A 19,512-nucleotide genomic window follows, 5' to 3' on the forward strand; every position below is an offset into this window, starting at 1 on the left:
CGGGGGGGAAGAAAAACGGGAGCAGTCCTGGGGGCAGGGAGGGGTGTGGGTGGCAAGGGCCGGGGGGAAGGGGGGCCCCACAGGGGCCAGGGGTGGGGGCGGGGGGCTGTTGGGGGATGGGAGGCCTCATCAGGGGGGTGGGGGGGGGCCCACACACTTTGGCTTGGGGGGGGGGCTTTCTTGAAGGGCCTGGGCGGGGGAAGCAGAGAGGACTTTTTTTCCCATCAGGGGATCCCTGGTATTTTTCGGGGTTTGGGCGGGGGGCGGCCTGGCATTGGGGGAGGGGGAAAGGTTCACAACCGGGGGCCTCTTCGGTATGGCCCGAAAATTTTTTTCCGGCCCTCATCCAAAATTGCAGCGCAGCAGGAGCAACGCGTTTGTCCCGGGCAAACAGGGAGAATACCCTGTTCTTGTTGCTCTCCACCTGGACAGTGCTGCTCAGGAAACCAAAAAGAGCGAGGCTGTTCGAGGCCTCTTTCGGCACTTTAAGAACTGCCTTCTCTAGCTCGCGTGCTTTCTGCCTCGCTTCCTTTTCGGACTCCTGCTCCTCCTCCCGCGCCTTTCGACGTGCTTCCCTTTCAGCTTCCTTTTCCGCCTTTCGTGCGTCACGCTCCGTGTCTTTCAAGATCCGACGGTGCTCCTTTTCATCATCGTAGATGACTTTACGCACCTCAAGCTCTGACTTAATTAAGGCCGCGTCTTCTTCCTTCATCCGCCGGCGTGCCTCCTTCTCCGCCTCTCGCTCAGCCTTACGGGCATCGCGAGCCTTCTTCTCAGGTGAGAATACGTGTCTGAGGGAGGCAAGCGGCATGTCATCCTCCTCTGCCACCGTACCGTTCGCCCTCTCTACCGATGACTCGGTAAGAAACTTGGTCCTTTGTCCTCCATTTTCCGCCAGCTGCTGCGGTTCTGGTCCTGAAGAACTGTGGCACACCTCTGAGTTGCTGCTTACGACCACGGAATGATCCTCCGGCTCCTGTGATGGCGCATTGTTCTTGAGGCGTTGCAGCAAAGCTAGCGCCTCGTCGATACGGCTCGGGTCTATGTTTTTGAGCAATTCGGTGATGTTGTCCATTTATTGTTATCCTCCTTCTATGACGGCTGGAGCAGAACCAATAGCAGCACAAGTAGAGTGAGAAAGGGCAGATGTAAAGAGAGAGAGAACAATGCCCACGCAGAATGTCTCAGAAAACGAGCACTGGAGTCGAAAAAAAAATAAAATAGAGCAAACAATGATGCTATCGCGGTAGGTTCTAGTATCGTCACAACATATTTTCATCGAAAGCTTGTAAACATCCAGGACCACTATTCAGTTGGCTCCATCAAAGAAGAAAAGTGAAGTGTCCTTCCTCACCGCGCGCGCTTTTTACATGTTGCCAGATTTCAAGAGTATAGTAAGAAGAGAGAGGACACTACTACCCTCGACGACCAGGTTAGCACGGCTATTGAACATGAATGAAGCAGTTCAAAAAAGCGTCTTCCTTCACTACATCGTCGTTCACACCCTTGACAAAAAAGCACAAGTCCCGGAACTCTTTTGGGGTCAGACTTTGCGTGGCGGCGCTCTCGGTTTGCGCGTTCGTCAAAAGTCCCTCTAGCTGCTCCACAGCAACGCACCGAGTACATGTCCCATTCGCAGTCACCATCACCATCCTCCCACTCGCTTCCCAAATCGTGTTGAAACAGGAGCGAATGTCACCTTCCGTAGCGCTGCACACCACCGAAGAGACGCGATCTGTGAATCGGGGATGGGGACAGGCGAGCACCTGAGGGTCGTATGCCAGGACGCGGGTGTGGAGCAACTCCACTAAGAGAGCGTGTAGCTTTTCACGGTCGGCAAAATTTCCTAGACCCTGTATCGGCTCCATCTGGTAGACCGTATCATTTTCCTGAGATAGGCATTGAGGATCCTGCGCAATCATTGCCGTGATTTGATCAATCTGGTCATCAGTCAAGCAAAGACCCAGAGACTGAAAGATGCCTGGCACTTTGATAAGCGAAATCGGGCCTTCGCGGTGGCCATCCCGCTGCGGTGACGATACGTCGACAGTGTTCGCCATGATCGCCCTATCAGCTGCCGCCCTATAGGTATCAAGAACTTTCTTGCGCGCCACCTTGGGAATGTATACTGTCTCATCCAGTTGCTGACGATACGCAGCATCCGGATCGGGTACAATCTTTGCGGGCTTCTTGCCACCCTTCTTCTTCCCCCTCCCCTTCTGGGAAGGCTTTGCCAAAGACGGCATTCTGCTCCGTAAGAAGTGAAGAACCCACAGATCCACATGAAGTAAAAAGCGTGAGATATTGTGAAAAATAAAAAAGCTTGATGTAATCAGTCAAGCTTCGAAAGCGTGCCCAGGTGTTTGGGCTCTCAAAGGGAGAGACCAGAGAAGACCGTCCTTTAGTACCCGCCACAACGATCGCCGACACGCCGCAGTCATCGGTTAACGCATCTTACACTTTGCTTGTCGCTATGAAACAGCTCACGGGGTTCGTGGCAATGGCATTATCTACAAGAAAAGATACAATCGAAGAGAAACCCTAGCCATGTGCCTTGTCCGATGTGAAAAACTTTTGTACCATATGCTCGCCCTTTTTCACCGCCATTTCAGCGTACGTACCGACTTTCGATGGTCTCACAATATCGACCGAGTCTCGCAACAAAGCGGTAGCGCCGTACGTGCCCTGAAGCTTGTTCGCCAGAAAGAAAAGCTCTCCATCCTCGAGAAAGGCGATGAGATATGGTGCTGCCTCAGCAAAAATGTTGAAGTCGGGCAGCAGCTTTCGACCCAGACCCTCCCCCACAATCACTGAGAGAACGAGTGAAGCAAAGTTGCCGTCCAAAGGAATGTGATTCTCACGGACCGTCTCCATTATCTTTCCCAGGACAGTGCCAATCTGGACTTTACTGAGCCGGAAGCCTGCCGCTTCGGGAGAAACCAAGTCAAAGACCTGCTTCATCTGTTGCTTGAACCTCTCCCTGTTTACCGGATCCTGTGCATCTCTCATGGAGTGAGGCAAACGATCAATCATTAGATCCGCACCGAGCTCACCATCACCGCAAGCCACAGCGGCAAAGAGCGAGATAAAGTTGTTGCGCTCGTCCCTGGAAAGGGTCGTGACAAGACCAGTATCGAGAACCACGACCTCGAACCGCAGCTTTCGCTTGCCGTCAGGGTAGTACTGCCGAACACCATCCGTCTTATTTGTGCGCAAAAAAACGTTTCCGGGATGCAAATCTGAGTGCACAAAGTTGTCCTCAAAGAGCATCTTGAAAAACATGTGACACCCCAGCTCCGCCACACCTCTGTATTCTTCGCTGTACATAACATTGTGCAGCGGCACACCCTCTTCAAATGTTTCGAAGAGCACGTCTTCCGTAGACAGAGACATCAGTGGTGTGGGGAAAATAACACCGTTGAAGCTGCGGAAGTTGTACCTGAACTGCATCAAATTATCGGCTTCAACTAGCAGATTGAGCTGAGACCGAACCAGTGAAGAGAACTCGTTGATGCTCGCATCCAAATTAAAGTAGCGCAGGCCGGGAATAATTCTGTTTCCGACCCAAACAAAAAGACGCATAGCTGCCAGGTCGGCCGACACCTGTTCGCGTATGTGAGGGTGTGTGACCTTGAGAGCGAGTTCCGTCCCAGCTGGTATGCCGTCAATGCTCTCGCGGAGCTTCGCTCGGTGTATTTGTGCAATGCTACCACTTTTGATCGGAACCTTTTCAATCTCGGAGATGTAGCGAAGGGCATTGTGCCCTTTGCAAGGTCCGTCGGTGAACACCCTGCGGAGAGACTTCTCGGTGTGCGACCACTTGTGCGGCTCGGTACTGTCATACAGCTTTTCAAGCGTCTTACACATTTGATTGGGGAAAAAGTCAGGACGCGTTGCCATCCACTGCCCAAATTTGATGTAGCTCGGTCCCATTGATGAGAGGAAGGCAAGCATCTTTTCATAAAATATTTGTTCAGGGCACAGCCCCAAGCTGTACGTGAGAAACCCGTACCACAGAACAGGAACGCATCCTACAAAAAGCAGCACGACTCGGTACGCAACGTAGAAGAAAAACACCACTTTTGGCATAGACCGCACCTCCGGCAGCAAGCCATCGCCCATTGATGTCCCAGCGACGTAAAGCTTTGTTCTCCTCACCGGCATTGGCATCCTCCTACGCTGGTCTTCGCGCAGATACTCCGGAAGAAAAAACTTGCTGTAGCAACCATACAACCCAAGGCCGCAACACCCGGTGGCTACTGCACCAAATATGCGCACCTGACGGCGACTGAGGGCCGTCACCCTCCGTCGCATATCGGTCCCGGACATCAGCAGAAAGCACCTCTAATGTGGGGAACTGCGTAGAATAAAGTTGACAAGAAAAAGAATGTGGGGAGAACACATGATGGAACAAAGGTGCATTTAGCTCCCCTCGAAGCCTTATTTCAATATAATCAGGTGATTCTTCGCTCTGGTAGTGGCCTGCTAGTGCTAGGTGTGGTAGATTTCGGTTTGATTGGCCCCTTTGATTAGCTCTTGCATTGCATTCCACGCTACCTCCTTCAGTCAAAGTGCAACATAAAGGTGTTAGAAATAGATCACCGACAGAAATATATCGAAAAAAACTGCTTGTTTCAAACCTGAGCAAGAAGTTGCAAAGAACACCTTGGGAATCTCCCATTTGTGCCCCGGAGGTACTTGCAACACGGAGTTGCTGGCACTCCAGAACTACCCTTATGCTTGCTGTACAGAGTGAAAGACTACTCCACTAACTCATAGTCCATGAAACAATGCGCTTGAGGAGACTCGGCGGAGTATTTTCCCGTCACCTTTCCCTCTAGATGCTGTCTTTTGCCATCTGAAACCTCTTCGCAATAAACATACATTTGAGTGTTTTGTTTGTTTGCCTCTTTGCGTGCCTCTGCGTACTCACTTCTCTCGTTTTTCTCCGTATTTCTTTTTTTTTTTTTCAGACCACTCAACAAGGACTCATCCCTGGCCCTCGATATCTATGAACTGACTTCAAGCCATAGAAAAAAAAAGCCGAGTCTCCTCTTTTCCAGTCAAGGCTATTGTGAGTATATATATAGCGTTGAAGCCCATCAGTCGTTCAGCTATGCCTTCCACTGCCCTGTGCCGATGTTCACACTCTGTAAGCTTCATCACCTCAATCCAGTCCGAAAAGTCCGCTATGACTTGAGACTCGGCTGCAAAGGCATGTCGCCCACAGCCTGGGTCGTAGAGCAGAACCCCAGGAGAATTAGTCGAAACCCCAAAACACCTGCCACCATATAAAGCATCTAAAGTAGCAAAAAAAAAAAAAAGAAATATCGTGCTCGGGTCAACGAGAATCGCAAAAGAGTCAGCAACGGAACACACAGCTTCTGGTAGGCCCGCCATATGTTGGCTACGCAAAATCACGCTGTGGTGCAAGTTTCTCTCTTCCTAATTTCAACCTAGGTAATGGCTTCCTGGGTTTAGAGGGAATCTCTGCGAGGGTATCACAAAAAAGTGCTTGATAGCGTTTCCTCTTTAGACCCCTTTCCGGTTTCTCAGATAGCCTAGCAGGAAAACTCCAGAGGGATTCCGGCGACATCGGTTTCTGAGAGTTGTCATTTGTGCGACATTTCAAAAGTGACACCAACCAGCAACCACTACCATAATCCTCTATTCTGGGTACACAAAAAATACCCTCCTTCAAAGCTGACAGCACATTCTCGTACATTTCGAAAGTATTATTCTCCACTTTGAGAGCTTTGGCTAACTACCATGTCTCCCTTTGAGCCGAAATGTCGATCTGGCTCAAATGATGCACCACTTAGCGCAGGAAGTCAAATAATCCGCGCCACAGCATTCCTCAGTTCTCTCAGTACAGTCAAAAGCAACACCAAATATCGGAATTACCTCCAAACCGTAAACAGACTGAAGCCCACAAAACAAGTAGGGCGTGTCGAGTTCCCTTTCGCTGTGAGAAACCTGCACATTCCAGAGCCCACCCCTCGCAATATCATTGCACACATACACGCCCACGCGAAAGCCTTTCCCCCGTTCACTTTGGTCCGTTGTAAAAAGGTACTCGGCCACGCAGAAAGCTTACAGCGGAAGTGCTGCTCATAATACTGACACTATTTTTCAATACCCCGCAGCACAGCCTACACCGCCCGTGCTCTGCACGGATCTGCGTGCGCTTTCTCCCATCAAACATGTCCTTCTACCAGGAACTACTCGACAAACATACACCCATACAACCACTCTTCACCCACCACCCTTTTACTACCCCTGAATCCCTGCCCTGTGGAACGAACCGTCGTGCCGCAGAATCGGGCCATGGGTCTGACAGGATCTTCTCGTCCCCCCCCCCCCGCCCCTCCTTCGGGCGCACGCTCTGCTATCACATCGCGCAGACCCCGGCGGGTTCCGTCCCCTGATCCGGGCGGGTTGCGGTGGGGGGCCATGCCCGGGGGTGAGGGTGGGCCTAGGGGGGAAGCCGGCCAACCCCGCGCCAGGGCCCCCGCAGAGCGCGCGCCCCGCCGCCCCAAGCCGACGCAGCCCGACGTAGAAAAAGCCGCACGCACGCGCCTTTTGGATGAAAGACGCGGGCCCCCGCGGCCCCCCTTGCAAACCACCCCGCCCCTATCCCCGCACGCCTTCCGCCGATGGGGAGCGCCATGGCGGCGCTCACCTTTTCCAACCACGGGCCGGCCGGGGCGAACCGACCTCGGAAAGACCCGAAACCCACACGCCATTCCCGGCATCCTCACGAAAGCCTGGCGCCGGCGCCGGCCTAGCGGGACCCACCGGGCGCGACGTTTTTCAGCCCGCCGCAGCCCTGCAGCCGAGAACGTTTTGCCTCGGCGCGGAAGCGCCAAACCCAACCCCTTGCCCCTTGCGATCGCACAAGCGAACGCGAAAAGCCTAAGAAAGGTTAAAAAGCACGCGCCGCCCGCAGCCGAAACGGATCTTTACCCCCTCGGGGGGCGAGGCTCTCGCAATGTTTTTCCAACACCCGGAAGGCACCCGGGAACACAGCGTTCCCCAGCGCCTGCAAAAACCGGGGCGGCGGAGCGGCAATATTTGCGCATCAGAAAGAAGAAGCGCGACCCCGAAAGGTCCCATGAAAGCCGCGGGGCGGGGACCTGCCCGCCGAAGGGACTCTCGCCGTGATGGTCTGCCGCGGCGTCGTTCTTTGGACCGGGGGTATTTTGCATGCCCCCAAAGCCCTTGCCACAGCGGGCACCCGCCGCCCCGCGGGAACCCAACCCCGCCCCCAACCCCGGCCTCCCCCGCAGAGCAGCCAGACACCGCTGACCAGTTTGCGGCCCTGTTTGGCGATGCGGGCCTCATTCTTGAGAACGCACAAGGCATGCCAGCATATTTTCAGGACAGCACAGAAAGCGCGCTGGACTTGGCGTTTCCCCAGGGGTCATGGTGGCCAGCTGGCGTACCAACCGCCATGATGATAGAAAGCGCAAGTTTCCTACTTATGCCGTCACTCTGTTTCGTGGAACCCCACTTAGCCCGTCAACCAGAACATTCCCTAGGCCATTTCGCCGCCGGAAAGGAGCAAAGCGAGGACATTTCGGTGCAGAGGTGCAAAAAGCTGCGAGACCCTTGGGCCAAGTCAGCCTGGACGAGCACAAAGCATCGTCCAGCTCCTCCTTCCTGCGCACTGCCAAGAGCAGTCGTCCACATGGCTGTCGGGCTTGTGGGGTCGTGCGATGGGCCGCCGGGGCGCACGCCGCAGACGGGCAAGCCGCAGACACACAACCAGGCCAGTATGCCAACCCGAACAACCACACCTTTCGCACACACCAATTATGCAAGCATGAGGGAACCACGTCATCAGGCAAGCCCTCAAGGAGACCTGGGATCGACGGATATCAAAGGCCGATCCCGGCTACTCTGCTCCATTGTCGGTGCTGCGAACGGTGCACGTTGCGAAAACTTTCCCTCCTGTCCATCAGGCGCCTCCCACCGCTGACGGACGCCCTGAATATCCCATTAGTTGCAAGCAACGCTTGCTTGCGCAAAACCTATTTCACCACCCCGCCAATCCCCTGCCCCCTGACACTTTCATCCCCACCGCCAACCATTTCTCCCTTCAGAGCCATGATTACACCCGGGAAATGCTTTCCCCCACCCCAGAGGCGCCAACACCCCAGCCCACCCGCCACCCCCCCTTTCCCCCCGGCATGCCGACGCACAAGGGCCACCAACCCCACCACCACCCCCTTACCCCTTCCCTGCCGAAGATGCGCCGAGCACGTGCGTTCGCTCTTCTCTTTCCATCTCGCCGGGGTATGGCGTGACGGCGAATTGAATGAAGACAAACAGGCAAGAGGGAACAGACCGCCTGTTCTCGGGAAAAGATCTCGAGGCAGCCCTGGCTCGTCCCGAAGACCGCCAGGCAGGATGGCATCTTCAACGAGGCGCTGCACCACCTTCCCCATAAGGCAAAAGCACGCATTTTAACTCCCATTAGCTGGATGTGGATTGCCCGCCCTGTTCCCCAACAGCGGAAGAACGCGCACGTTTCACCGCCACCAAAACCTTGGAAGCCACCAGAGCAACCCTCGTCGCACCGGCCAATTAGTCCCACCTCTTGCGTCTCCAAACTTATGCGGCACATGGCGTTAACGTGCTTATTTCATGCGCAGCAGCCCCATCTACGCCAACATGCGCATGGGCGTGACTACGCAACGAAAATGGTGCTTTCCAGGATCACGGGCACGGTCGAGATGCATAGAAATATCCATTACCACGTGATGATCGGCAAGCCCCCGGGCAGGGAGCAGCAGGCAACCCACCGAGCAATGCAGACGTTAATAACTGTGGTGGATTTTAGCGAAGCCTTCAACAGTGTGGATCCCCCGATTCTCGTGAAGAGACCACAGAGTTTCCCCTGCACCCGCTTTTGAAGCACTGGCTCCGAAACTTTCTTGCACACCGCTATGCGCAAGCAAAGCTTGGAAACCGATTAAGCAAACAGTATGGCCTTAAAGAATGGTGGCCCCAAGGCACCGTTCTCGCACCACAGCCATCCCCCCAGCAAGCCACCCCTCTCCCAGAGTTGTTGGTAACACGATTTCCTTACGCACAGTTCGGCATGTACGCGGACGACCTGACCATCACCATTCCATGTCGTGGGCGGAATTCTGACGTAAGGATCGGCAACGCGGTCCTGGGAAAAGTGGAAGCGCGATCGAAAGACAGGAGCATGTGGATAAATCTGCAAAAAGGCGAAGCACTGTTTTGCACACCCCCGAGCCACACGGACGAAGAGAAGGTGATCGACCCACTTTGTCTCGGAGGGCACGGGTCCCTGTTTCACTGTTCGGTGGCGGCATGAATTCCAAGCTTCTTGGCCTCCAACTTGACACTCGAGCCAAACAAAACGCCAATTCGACACATGCGCAAAAGCAAGTGGGGCTGCAGGGGGTGCGGTTGTGTCGTGTTGAAAACCGCCAGTTTTGACCCTCGTCGAACGATATGAGGTAATTTCTCCCTGGCCATGGTGGCCCCAAGCTTTCGTATGGTTCTGCAGCTGGATGGGGGAGTGGGGGACGCGGAAAAACTCAAATTGATTAGCCGGCGCGCTCGTACCCACCGGCTTGCCACTGGTCTTCCCCATGCTTGCGATAAGGATCGGCGCTGTTGCTATACGGCCCCCTTTCCCTGCACATCAAAGTGCCGCAAAGAGGGTTAATGCCCTAAGGCCATCCAGGTGTGCGGGGGCTGGGTGGGCCCGCCGGCCATCGCCGGGGACCCCGCTTGCTAAGCCCCGCCCCCGCCCCCCCCCGGGCGGGGCTGCCCTGACCACCACCCGCACGCCCCTGGCGCTGCGCGTTGCGCGCCCGTTTGCATTGATTTACCTTTGGACCATTCACACATTGTGATGAAGGGTGGCCTTGCTATTGTAAAACATGTCGCGTCTATGGACGCCCTTCGTGGTTTCCCTACAGCACCCTACGCCACAGCTTTGGACGGAAGAGCTGGTATCACTGGGCGCTACCCGGCAGCCGCCGCCATCCTGCCATCAAACCCTTTTGGCGCGACTTCCCGACGAGCCATCGCCGAGGACTGTGGCCCCCTGGCCGGCAGCCGCTAGGTGGAGAGCATTGCTATGCGCAGAGGTCTTCAGAAGATCCTTCACATTGCGGAGATTGTGCCGAGAGAAGGGCGGTTGCTTCTTCACGTGGCCGATAACCGATTCCTTCTGGCTGCTCTAGGAGGTCGGTTGCACCAAACCTCTGTAGTTGAGGGGGGAATCTTGTCCTGCCTACTATTCTTGGTGAAAAGCGGATGGGGAATTCGCCCCCGGTTTTGTATGCACACGCAGGGGTTCCTTTCAACGAGGTGGCCAACACAGCCGCGGTGAAAGGGATAGTTGAAGGTCTCTATGCTTCACCCAAAATCAACCCTGCCTGCATCATTGGCCTTCGCTCCTTCCCGAAGAGTGCTGGTTAACGAACGGAAGGCGCAACTAAGGGGGGGGGGGTTCGCGTCGCTTCCGCTTGTCTGGCGATCGTTCTTCCGACCCGTCCCCGCTGGATCTGTTGGAAAGGGGGCCCTGGTTTGATCGGGGGAAGTGGAATTGTCGAGAGTTTTCTGCAATGAACACCTTCGCTTCTGCCGGCTTTTCTGGGCTGGGAAAGGCTGCGGCTTTGCGCGGTACGCCGTCAGCTGGGAATGCGGTGCCGGGAAATCCCCGCGGGGTTTCGGGAACATGCCCCTTCCGTGAAATTGCCATAGGCGGCTGCCAGGGTGTTGGGGGGCCGCGCTGCGCCCGCGTGTGGTGGCGAGCCTTCCCCGGGGGCGGGGTTTGCGCGCGCCTGTTCTGGGGAAGCGCCCGCGCCCCGGGGTTCTGCGAGGGGGGCCGGGCGGCGCGGCGCCCCCCTGCCCCCGGCATGTTTCGGGCCGGCCCCCTCCCCGCGGGGATCCCGGTTTTTCCCCGACCGTGTTGTTTATGGTGTCTTTAGTTTTTTTTGTCTCAGGGGTGCGCGTTTTCTGCAACGTGGATTATGTTGTTTTGAATGATCCTCATTTAGCCACTGAAAACGCACTTTCGTTTTTCCGCAGTGGCTTTTTACTTAGGGGCGGATGTGTGCAAACCCTTTCCGTGTTACTGGCGCATCTGCTTCTGCCGTGTTCTCTGGCCGCCTTGTTTTTTTTTTGCGCGCGGCCTGCACCTCCAGGTCTCCGTGTTTTGTCGCTTTTCGCCTTTTGCGCTTTCTGTGGAGGAGGGGGGGGGGTGGTTGTGTGCTTTTCTCTCTCGGCGGGCCCCTGGGGAGCGGCTTTTTTTTTCCCCGCCCCAGGCGGCGGGCGCCACTTTCGAGGCTTTGCGTTCTGCGCGCTTTCCTTGCGTTGGCCAATGTGTTTCCTTGTCGCTCTGCACTCGCGCTCTTTTGATTGCTTCTCCATGTTTTTCTCAAGACTGCGGCGGCGTCCGCCAGATTTGCTCTATGTCTTGTATGCCCTCTTTGGCCTCGCTTTTGTCGTTGCCGTGTGCGTTGCGTTCGTGGCCTGCTGCCTTGTCGCTTTGTGGTTTGTCGCGCGCGTTTCGTGGCTTTTCATTGCTTGCCTGCGTGTTCTTCAGCATGCAAACTCTTCCCCAGTGTGCTTGCCGTGTCCCCCTTTGGTGTGCGTTTGGGATCCTCGGGGTGGCCTGGTGGGTCTTGGCAAAACCGCCGCCGGGCTGCAGGGGCGCGTAAAAACCTGGGGTGCCTCGCGTGGCGCCCGTTCTGGGGTGGGGCTGCGCGGGTGGTGGCTGTGGCCGCGCGCTCTTTGCCGTATGCGCTGCTGCGGTGGAACGTGCCTTTGTGTCGTCCTCCCGAATGGGGCTAGCTCGGGCCCCGTCCCTTTCGAATCTTCTCCAAACCCACCCCGGGGCGGCGCCTTCTTCGGCACGCTGGTGGGGGCGGGTTTTCTGCTGCGCTTTCTTGTCTGTGGTTGGTTTCGGGGTGGGGTGTTTTTTCTCGCTTCCAGGCGGGCGCGCGGGTTTCTGTGCTGTCCGTTTGGGGCCCCTCTTGCGTTGTTTGGGTTCGCCATGCCGTGGCTTTTCCCTTTGTGTGTGGGTTGGGGTTTGCTCGGTCGGGTGGCTTGTTTTCGGTCTCTGTTGTTTGGCGGTGTCCGCTTCCCCGGGGGGGGGGGGGCGGTGGGCCCCTGGGGAAGGCGCCCTAATCCCGCCGCCACTCCTCCCGGCCCCCCGAACCAGCAGCCCCCGCCAAAAGTTCCTCTGCGCGCCTCTCGTACTCACGCACGACGGTCTCGTCAAGCTTCCCGCCCGCGGCGGAGGCCTGCAGGGTCGCGTAGGTCTGCCGAAGCCGAGGCACGCTTTTGGCCGCCCGCAGCTGGGCCACCTGCCGGTACCGCTGGAAGAGCGCGGGCGGCCGTGCGTCGCACTGGTGCGTCTTGCAGAGGTCAGGTAAGCGAGTCGCGTCCATCCCTGGAAAAAACTGGAGCCCCGTGATGCGCTGCAGTTGCTCAATCGGCACCTGGTACGCGGTGAGGGGCAACTGCTCTACGATCGGTCCGTTTGGCATCATGAACGCTGCCGCTGAGTGTGACCGGCCGCCGTCCTCCTCGGCCAGAAACACCTTGAACAGATGGCTCGGCACGGCGACGGGAGTGCCACGCGCGGGGTTGCCGGTGAGCTCGTACGTCATCATCAGCTTCACTGGCGCTGCCGTCTTCCTCAGCGCCGCGCTCACGTCCGCTGAGGACAGCGGCGCGTGGATTTCGGTGCCGTCCGGACGGTGCTCCACACGCATGAATCGGGGAACGAACGCAGGACCGCTCACGACGTACAGCTTGCCAGCGCTACCCACGCCTTCCGCTTCGCCGGTATTCGCTGCTGGTGGACTGTCGCCGCGTCGCTGACCACGTCCAGGCTGCTGCTGCCCGACGCTCACCTCCTTGCTCAGCTTGCGCGTCAGACCCTCCAGCCGCAGCCAATCCACTGCGTTCAGTGTCATGTCTTGCGGCACGATGTTCGCGTTCATATTGAAGGTCGCGTCCATTTCCGCCTGCGATGCCTTGTGCAACTGCGCGGCGGCGAGGTGGCCGCGACTCATGCCGCGTGACGTGTAGCTGTCGGGTCCGACGCGGAAGGCCGCGGGGACGGTGTCGTCAGCGTAGAAGTTGCTGCGGTTGCGCGAGACTTCGTCACCACCGCGGCTGCCGTCACACCCCACCTCTTCCCCCGGCGCGGCGTCGTCTCCGCTGGTGGCGGCAACTGCCGGTGAGGAGGGTCGGCGCTCGGAGCGCAGCTTGCGGTAGTCAACTACCTCCATTACCCAATTTGGGATGCGGCGCTCGTAGTTGAGGCTGGCGAGGTAGCCGCCGTAGCAGCGCACTTCGGCAGTGGACGGCAGCCCATGCGCCGCTGCTTCGTTGCACTGCTGCAGAAAGTTGGCGGTGAGCGTGGAGGCCTGGGCGGGTGATGTGTGAGGCGGCAGCACAACGGGAAACCACAGCGCGACATCACTGCTCACCGAACCCTGACTGCTGCCGTTGCCTGTGCTTACGGTCGACGGCGTAGCGGTGGCAGTTGTGACGAGAGAGCAGCCGGGCTGCACCACAAGCTGTGAACGTTTGCTTGCCTGCGCGCTGTAGGTCCAGTAGGCAGCAACGCTAAAGAGAGCCACAGAAGCGGCGCCGAACAGCCGGCCGATCGCCGCGTTGATACTCATGTGCTACCGATTGGCCTTTTTGTGTGTGGTGGATGGGGAAGTCACACTGTGAGCGATTCCGCGACAACAACGACTGCTCCGAGAACAGGGGTGTTGTTGGGAGTGTATGGAGGGGGGTGAGGTCGCCGCCGCACGCCGTTGTGGCGTACAGGAGGGGGGGGGGGAGGACACACACGCACGTGTTGAGGTGCGGCGGCGGGGAGAACAAAGAGGACAAGAGGAGGAGACAGTGGCATGCGTACACCCATGACTGTGTGTATCCTGTTGCGGCTTCTTTCCACCAGTTATGTCTACGGCGACGCCTGCTGCATCGGTGATTCAGTGTCACAGCCATCGACAGAGACGCACATCCATTTTGAAGAATCAGGGGATGCCATAGGGTTTCTGGCAGGGGGGCGTGACACACACACACACACACACACACACAGACCCAACGCGGTAATGCAAGCCAGGAGAGCTGCGGTGCCGCTCTTCCTCCCTCCTTACCTCGTTCATACAGTGTTGCACCTCCACGCTTCTCCTCAGCCGATTCTTTTCTTCGTTGCTTCTTCCAGCATTCAGTGGACAAACACACAATCAGCATACGCCGACACCTACGCAGAGCGGAAAGGGTGTTGTTGCTGATGACCGGTGATGGTGAGAAGAATTCAGATCACGTAAGAGGCCCAATGAAGGGAGAGAGGCGAAAGCGACAGGGACAAAGAAGAGCGGCGGGGCAACGTCAATAACCACCAACACAACATAGCGAGAGAAAAGACAACGCATCGCACGCTTTACGAGATACACAGGCACACATACACACACACCGAGAGAGAGAGAGAGAGACGTGCAAGGAACAAGCGAAGAGGGGGCATGGAGAGGGCTTCTGGTTTTCTCTGTGCTTTGCTTTGGCCTTTTCATCGACCCTTTCGCTGCTTCCTTCTACTCCCTTCTCGATGCAAAACACCGCAGGCAAACGAGGGATTCCATACATGTGCGTACACCATTGTGGCGGACGAAGCAAGCACAAATCTAAAGAACCACGCAGGCAAAGAGAGATGGCGAGGGTGGTCGAACAACGCCACACACAAACGCAACGTGGCCGACAGACACGGAGTCGCGCCAAACACGAGCCAGAAGGGGGACCATGGCGGCAGATTGATGCTCAATAAGAGGGGTGGTGGGTGGTGGTGGTGGTGGCATGTCCACTGGGTGTGGGCAACTCTCTTTTGTCTCTCTCGCTCCATATGCGTCTCAGTGCGCAGGTCACTCAGTCCACGTGGAGAGAGGGAGGCGGAGCCGCCGTCTAACACGGACAAACGTGCGCGCTTCATCACAGCCGCGCACGACGTAGAGACCCCCCCTCCCCTCACCCCCCACACATACACACACACACATATAAACTCCGAAACCAACAAGAACTCAAAGGTGGCAATGGCGGGAGGACAAAAGACAACAAACAAAGAAGGCAGTGAAAACATGAAATCAACAATGTACGTCTTTGAAGGAGGAGAGGTGTGTGTGTGTGGGGTGCTGGTGTGTGTGTGTGTGTGTGTGGGCACGTGCAGCCCCTCCTCTCTGGCGCGTCCTTCTTCTACGGTGCCCTCCCCGAGGGGGGGGGGGGGAGGCGTCCTCCCTTTTGGCTTGTTCGCGCTTACCTGGTCAAGGGGTTACGGCTGCCTTCCTCGCTGGTCATGTCTAGGGTGCTGATGAACTTCGGCTCGCTGGTCGCAGCCGGCGCCACGACGGTGGCGAGGCGCCGCCGCTTCGAGGTCATGATGACTATCGCCACCACCAGAAAGGACGCCACCAGGGCAGACGCCACGGCGATGCCGACGATGCACCCCGTATTGCACTTGCGGTTGTTCCTTGTCGTCGCATTTATCAGATAACCCATGACGTCTGTCCAGTCGGTGCCATCGAGGCAGCGCGAGATGCCAAAGTTGTAATACAGGCTTTCAGGGATGAAGACGGTGATGTTAAAGTTGCTGTAAGGCAGCCCCGGCAACAGCATCTCGGTGAGGTTGTTGATACCGATGCGCGGAACGCAGCCGGGGGCCATGTTGTTGTACGAGTTACTCGAGTTGCTGTCAGGGCCAAGGTAGGGGATGCTCTGATTGCACCTCGCCAGCTGGTTCTGAATTGCACTGTAGATGATCCACCGCACCTCCTGTTGCTGCGCTGCAGTGAGGACGTGGAAGGGATACGCGTTCCCGGAAAAAATGCAATCATACACGCGGTCCATCATGTAGGCGCTGCGCACTGCCGCGAGCATCGTCGTGTTGAACTGAACGGCCGCGAGCGCCGCCGCGGTCGTCGTGTTCTCGAAGAAGCCGAGCTCATTCAGGATCTCCCCGAAGGCGTACGGCATCAGCAGCTTCACCAGCGTCAAGTTCGGCTGCGCGTTTACCGTGAAGTTCTGTGCGTTTGACGTGTAGATGTACGGGTACTTCAGGGCGGCGCGGGCCGCAGTGGCCACAGCGCGCTCGATCATCAGCATCTTGGTGAGGTTGCACATGGGCAGCACATTTGGATCGCCAAAGATGATTTGGTTCGTGCGGTTGTAGTACGTCTCCAACCCGTGCAGCGACCCCATGAAGGGTGTGCTGGTGACCGCTGCGCTTGACGCCATGGAAAAGAAGCGGTTCGATATATCCACACCAAAGCTCGTGTCCCACGTGGTGTCGTTCACTTCCGGCGTAGACTGGTCGATCGCCACGTACGGGAAAGGGACGTTCGAGTGGCCCACGATCTCGTAATTCATGCCATCCAGCAGCACTGGAATGGTCGAAGCCCTGTCTAGGAAGTACAGCGGGAACGGGGTGCGGGTGATGGTGTCTCTAATGGTGGTGTTGCTCACTACGATGGCCCGCACAACACTTGCACCGGCGGTTGTCATGTACACCACGTCCAAACTTAAGGGGTAGATGCGCGCGATGCCGCAGAAACTCGGGTCTGTGAGAGAGTCGACGTTGTCCAGGGCTAGGTTGCACGTGGCAGTCTCCTTACCAGCGATGAGGGTGTACGTGATCGATGTCCCAGCGGTGGAGACCCTGTAGACTGCGCTCGTCGAGGCTGCCATCAAAGTCGGGATACCGGGGTTTGCGGTGTCCCTGTTGCTGGTGAACTTGACGTCGACAAACACGACGGCTGTGGTCGTGCTGGCAATGTAGCCACCAGCGAGGTTAAACCAGTACAGGCTCGAGCTCGGCGCGATGAAGATGCCAGCGGACGACACCGCGAAACCCTTGAACTCCGATGTCGACGTCTCTGACAAGTTGGCGTAGGCGGTACTGCCAGCGAGCATAACCTGCGTGCAGGCTGACCCCGTCACGGCGCCGCCGGGGCCTATGAGGCATTTGTAGATGCGGTTCTGGGCGCTGAGAAGGTAGAGGTTGCCCTTGTATACGGTCACATCGAAGAGGCTGATGCCATTTTTCACCAGCGTCACGTACACGACGCTATTCATCACCCAGTAGAGAAAGCCGTCGTTCTGCACGTAGTAGACGGTAGAGATGGGAGACCCGCTGCTGGAAGTGGTCCGCACCGTCGTGCAGCCGAACACGCCGGTCAGCCGAACCTGGTCAATCGGTCCGCTGTTCAAGTTCATCGAACCCTGGCCATACCAGAAGCTCAGGTAAGTGCTGTGACGATCGAAAGTGAAAAAATAAGAGGCGCCGCCGATGAGGAGCGTTGTGTCCGTCACGTCGGTGGTGTCGAAGTTGGCGCAGAGCGCGAAGGGGTTCAGAATGCGGTTCGTGCCTAACTTGCCCTCCTCGTTCTGGCCTACCAGCAGCGCACCGGCCACCGTGACGCCCGCATGATCGTACGCGCGCGCCGTGGTGGCAGCAACGGTGACGGCGGCGATGAGTACAGTCAGCAGCGTCGCTGCCGCGGAGGACACTCGATAGACACAGCGCCCCATTCTTGACTTGTTGTTTGTCTTTCTCTCTGTGTGTAACCTCCCTTTGGGTCTGCTTTAAGAGCGAGCGAGCGAGAGAGAGAGAGAGAGAGAGAGAGAGAGGGGGGGGGTGGCAGCAGCACAGGGAAATTTAACCCTAAAAGAAATCTAACTGTTCTACGACACGGACGCCCAGACACAGGCATACAGGCACTCGCCGCAGCTACTGCTGTGTGGGTGTTTTGCGTGCGAGAGACTCAGGGAGACAGAGAGGACTGTGGGTGGAGAGGGAAGAGAGTCGAGTCAGCGGCCGTAGGAGGAGGAAGAGAGCAATAAGCAACGGCACACCCACCCACACCCACCACGCAACGCACCCAAACACTGACGACCAGACGAGAGTAACGCACAGCGCTGTGGGGGGAGGGAAGGGAGGGGCAGATGAACGTCCTCCCTTTTTTATCGGTTGCTTTCCAGCCACGAGCACAGACCCACGCACAAAGGGTACAGCGACTGCCTGCTGAGCTGTGCTGCGCTGACGAAGAGTGAGAAGGCCAGCGCGGAGCGAAGGGGTGGAGTGTAACGTGTACGAGAAGAGTGCGGCTGCTGGCACAATGTTTCCTTTTCGCTGTTTGTTTCGCTGTGGTGTGTGAGGAAGATTGGCCGTCTCCGTTGCTGTTAACAACCTTTGCGTGAAGAGAGGCAGGTTGTGCTGTGTAGGTGGACTTCTAAGAAACAGGTGGAGGGTGGATGGGGTGGTGGCTGTTGGAGCAGTGGCATTAAGGAGGCAGAGGCCATGTGTAGAGAGCATGCACACCCTCTTGGGAGAGAGGGAAGGGGTGAAGAAAGACACGGCAAGGGAACTTGCCCATCCCCCGATTGATCTCCCCAGTACGATCATCCCTGTTCCACAGACGCTGTTACTCAACCGCTTTCCTCTCGTCGCACACTCCGACTCCACCTACGAGAGGGGGGAGGGGGAGAGGTCATGTCAAGTGCAACGAGGATCCCCTCTCCCGAAGTTCAGCCTCACATCCTTGATAGTACAGATACACACACACACACACACACACACACCCTCGTACGCCTTTGAGTTCACATTAGGAGTGCTTGTTTGCCTGTTTTAATGTTCCGTGCCTCTTCCACCTTGTTCTGGCGCGGGGGTGGGGGCGGTGGTGGTGGTGGCGGCTTGACGCAACGGAGAGGACATTGCTGCATTGCTGATGTTTCTTTCCTTCTCGCTTTCGCCATGTCGTCCGCGACACGGGCCCAAAGACTCCGACAAACTCGAGAGAGACACGTACATACCCAACAGCATCAACTCTAACGTCTCCCTTCCCATCGCAAGAATTACTCCGTACACCCACGACGACCGCAATAAACAAACCACTGAGTGTGACCACCGATGACGACGTAGCGAAACAGCGTCGTGACGTCCCCCCTCCCCTCCCTTCACACACACAGAGCGAGAGGACGGGGGGGGGGAGGGAAGGGACGGAGAGAGGAAGCCCACACCCACACCCACCAACTGAACGGAATAGAAAAACGTGAACGATGGTCGTACGAAATGCCGAGAAAAAGGGGGTAGGCGATACACCACGGGGGACTCAAACGCAACCACACCCACACACGCGGGCCTCTGTACGCTTTGAGCAGCTTTCCCTCCCCCCCTTCCTCGTCTGTTGACGCTCGTCTCTACGCGATTCGCGGAAAAGCCGAGCAAGAGAGGGAAGGGAAGAAGGGGGGAGAGGGAGGCCTGGTGGTGTGTCCCTTCTAAAGTATAACATAAATAAGGCCTTTGCTTTTCGTCGTCTTTTCTCTGGGTGTGCGGCAGGGGGTGGGGTGGGGCTCTCTTTCGCCCCTTTCACATTCAAACACACGCACAGAGAGGGAGGGAGGGAGGGAGCCACAGTAAAGAAAAATAAAGGGTATGGGTGAAGTCTA

At 57.0% G+C, this 19,512-nt stretch overlaps 4 protein-coding genes across 4 annotated transcripts; all 4 read right to left on the reverse strand.

Annotated features, from left to right (window-relative positions):
* Window positions 1-1,442: 1,442 nt before the first annotated feature.
* Window positions 1,443-2,246, reverse strand: LBRM_10_0730 (conserved hypothetical protein; the record flags this gene model as incomplete). The annotated part of the gene is made up of 1 exon (XM_003722913.1): window positions 1,443-2,246. One exon carries the CDS (start codon window positions 2,244-2,246, stop codon window positions 1,443-1,445), a length of 804 nt encoding a protein of 267 aa, XP_003722961.1.
* Window positions 2,247-2,541: 295 nt separating this feature from the next.
* Window positions 2,542-4,329, reverse strand: LBRM_10_0740 (conserved hypothetical protein; the record flags this gene model as incomplete). The annotated part of the gene is made up of 1 exon (XM_001562792.1): window positions 2,542-4,329. The coding sequence occupies one exon, from the start codon at window positions 4,327-4,329 to the stop codon at window positions 2,542-2,544; it is 1,788 nt and encodes a 595-aa protein (XP_001562842.1).
* A 7,847-nt stretch (window positions 4,330-12,176) lies between these two features.
* Window positions 12,177-13,691, reverse strand: LBRM_10_0750 (putative endonuclease G; the record flags this gene model as incomplete). The annotated part of the gene is made up of 1 exon (XM_001562793.1): window positions 12,177-13,691. One exon carries the CDS (start codon window positions 13,689-13,691, stop codon window positions 12,177-12,179), a length of 1,515 nt encoding a protein of 504 aa, XP_001562843.1.
* A 1,633-nt stretch (window positions 13,692-15,324) lies between these two features.
* LBRM_10_0760 (conserved hypothetical protein) lies at window positions 15,325-17,595 on the reverse strand (the record flags this gene model as incomplete). Its single annotated transcript, XM_001562794.1, has 1 exon — window positions 15,325-17,595. The coding sequence occupies one exon, from the start codon at window positions 17,593-17,595 to the stop codon at window positions 15,325-15,327; it is 2,271 nt and encodes a 756-aa protein (XP_001562844.1).
* Window positions 17,596-19,512: the final 1,917 nt, after the last annotated feature.

This window comes from Leishmania braziliensis, chromosome 10, assembly GCF_000002845.2.
Source record: "Leishmania braziliensis MHOM/BR/75/M2904 complete genome, chromosome 10".
NCBI classification, from domain to species: Eukaryota; Euglenozoa; class Kinetoplastea; order Trypanosomatida; family Trypanosomatidae; genus Leishmania; species Leishmania braziliensis.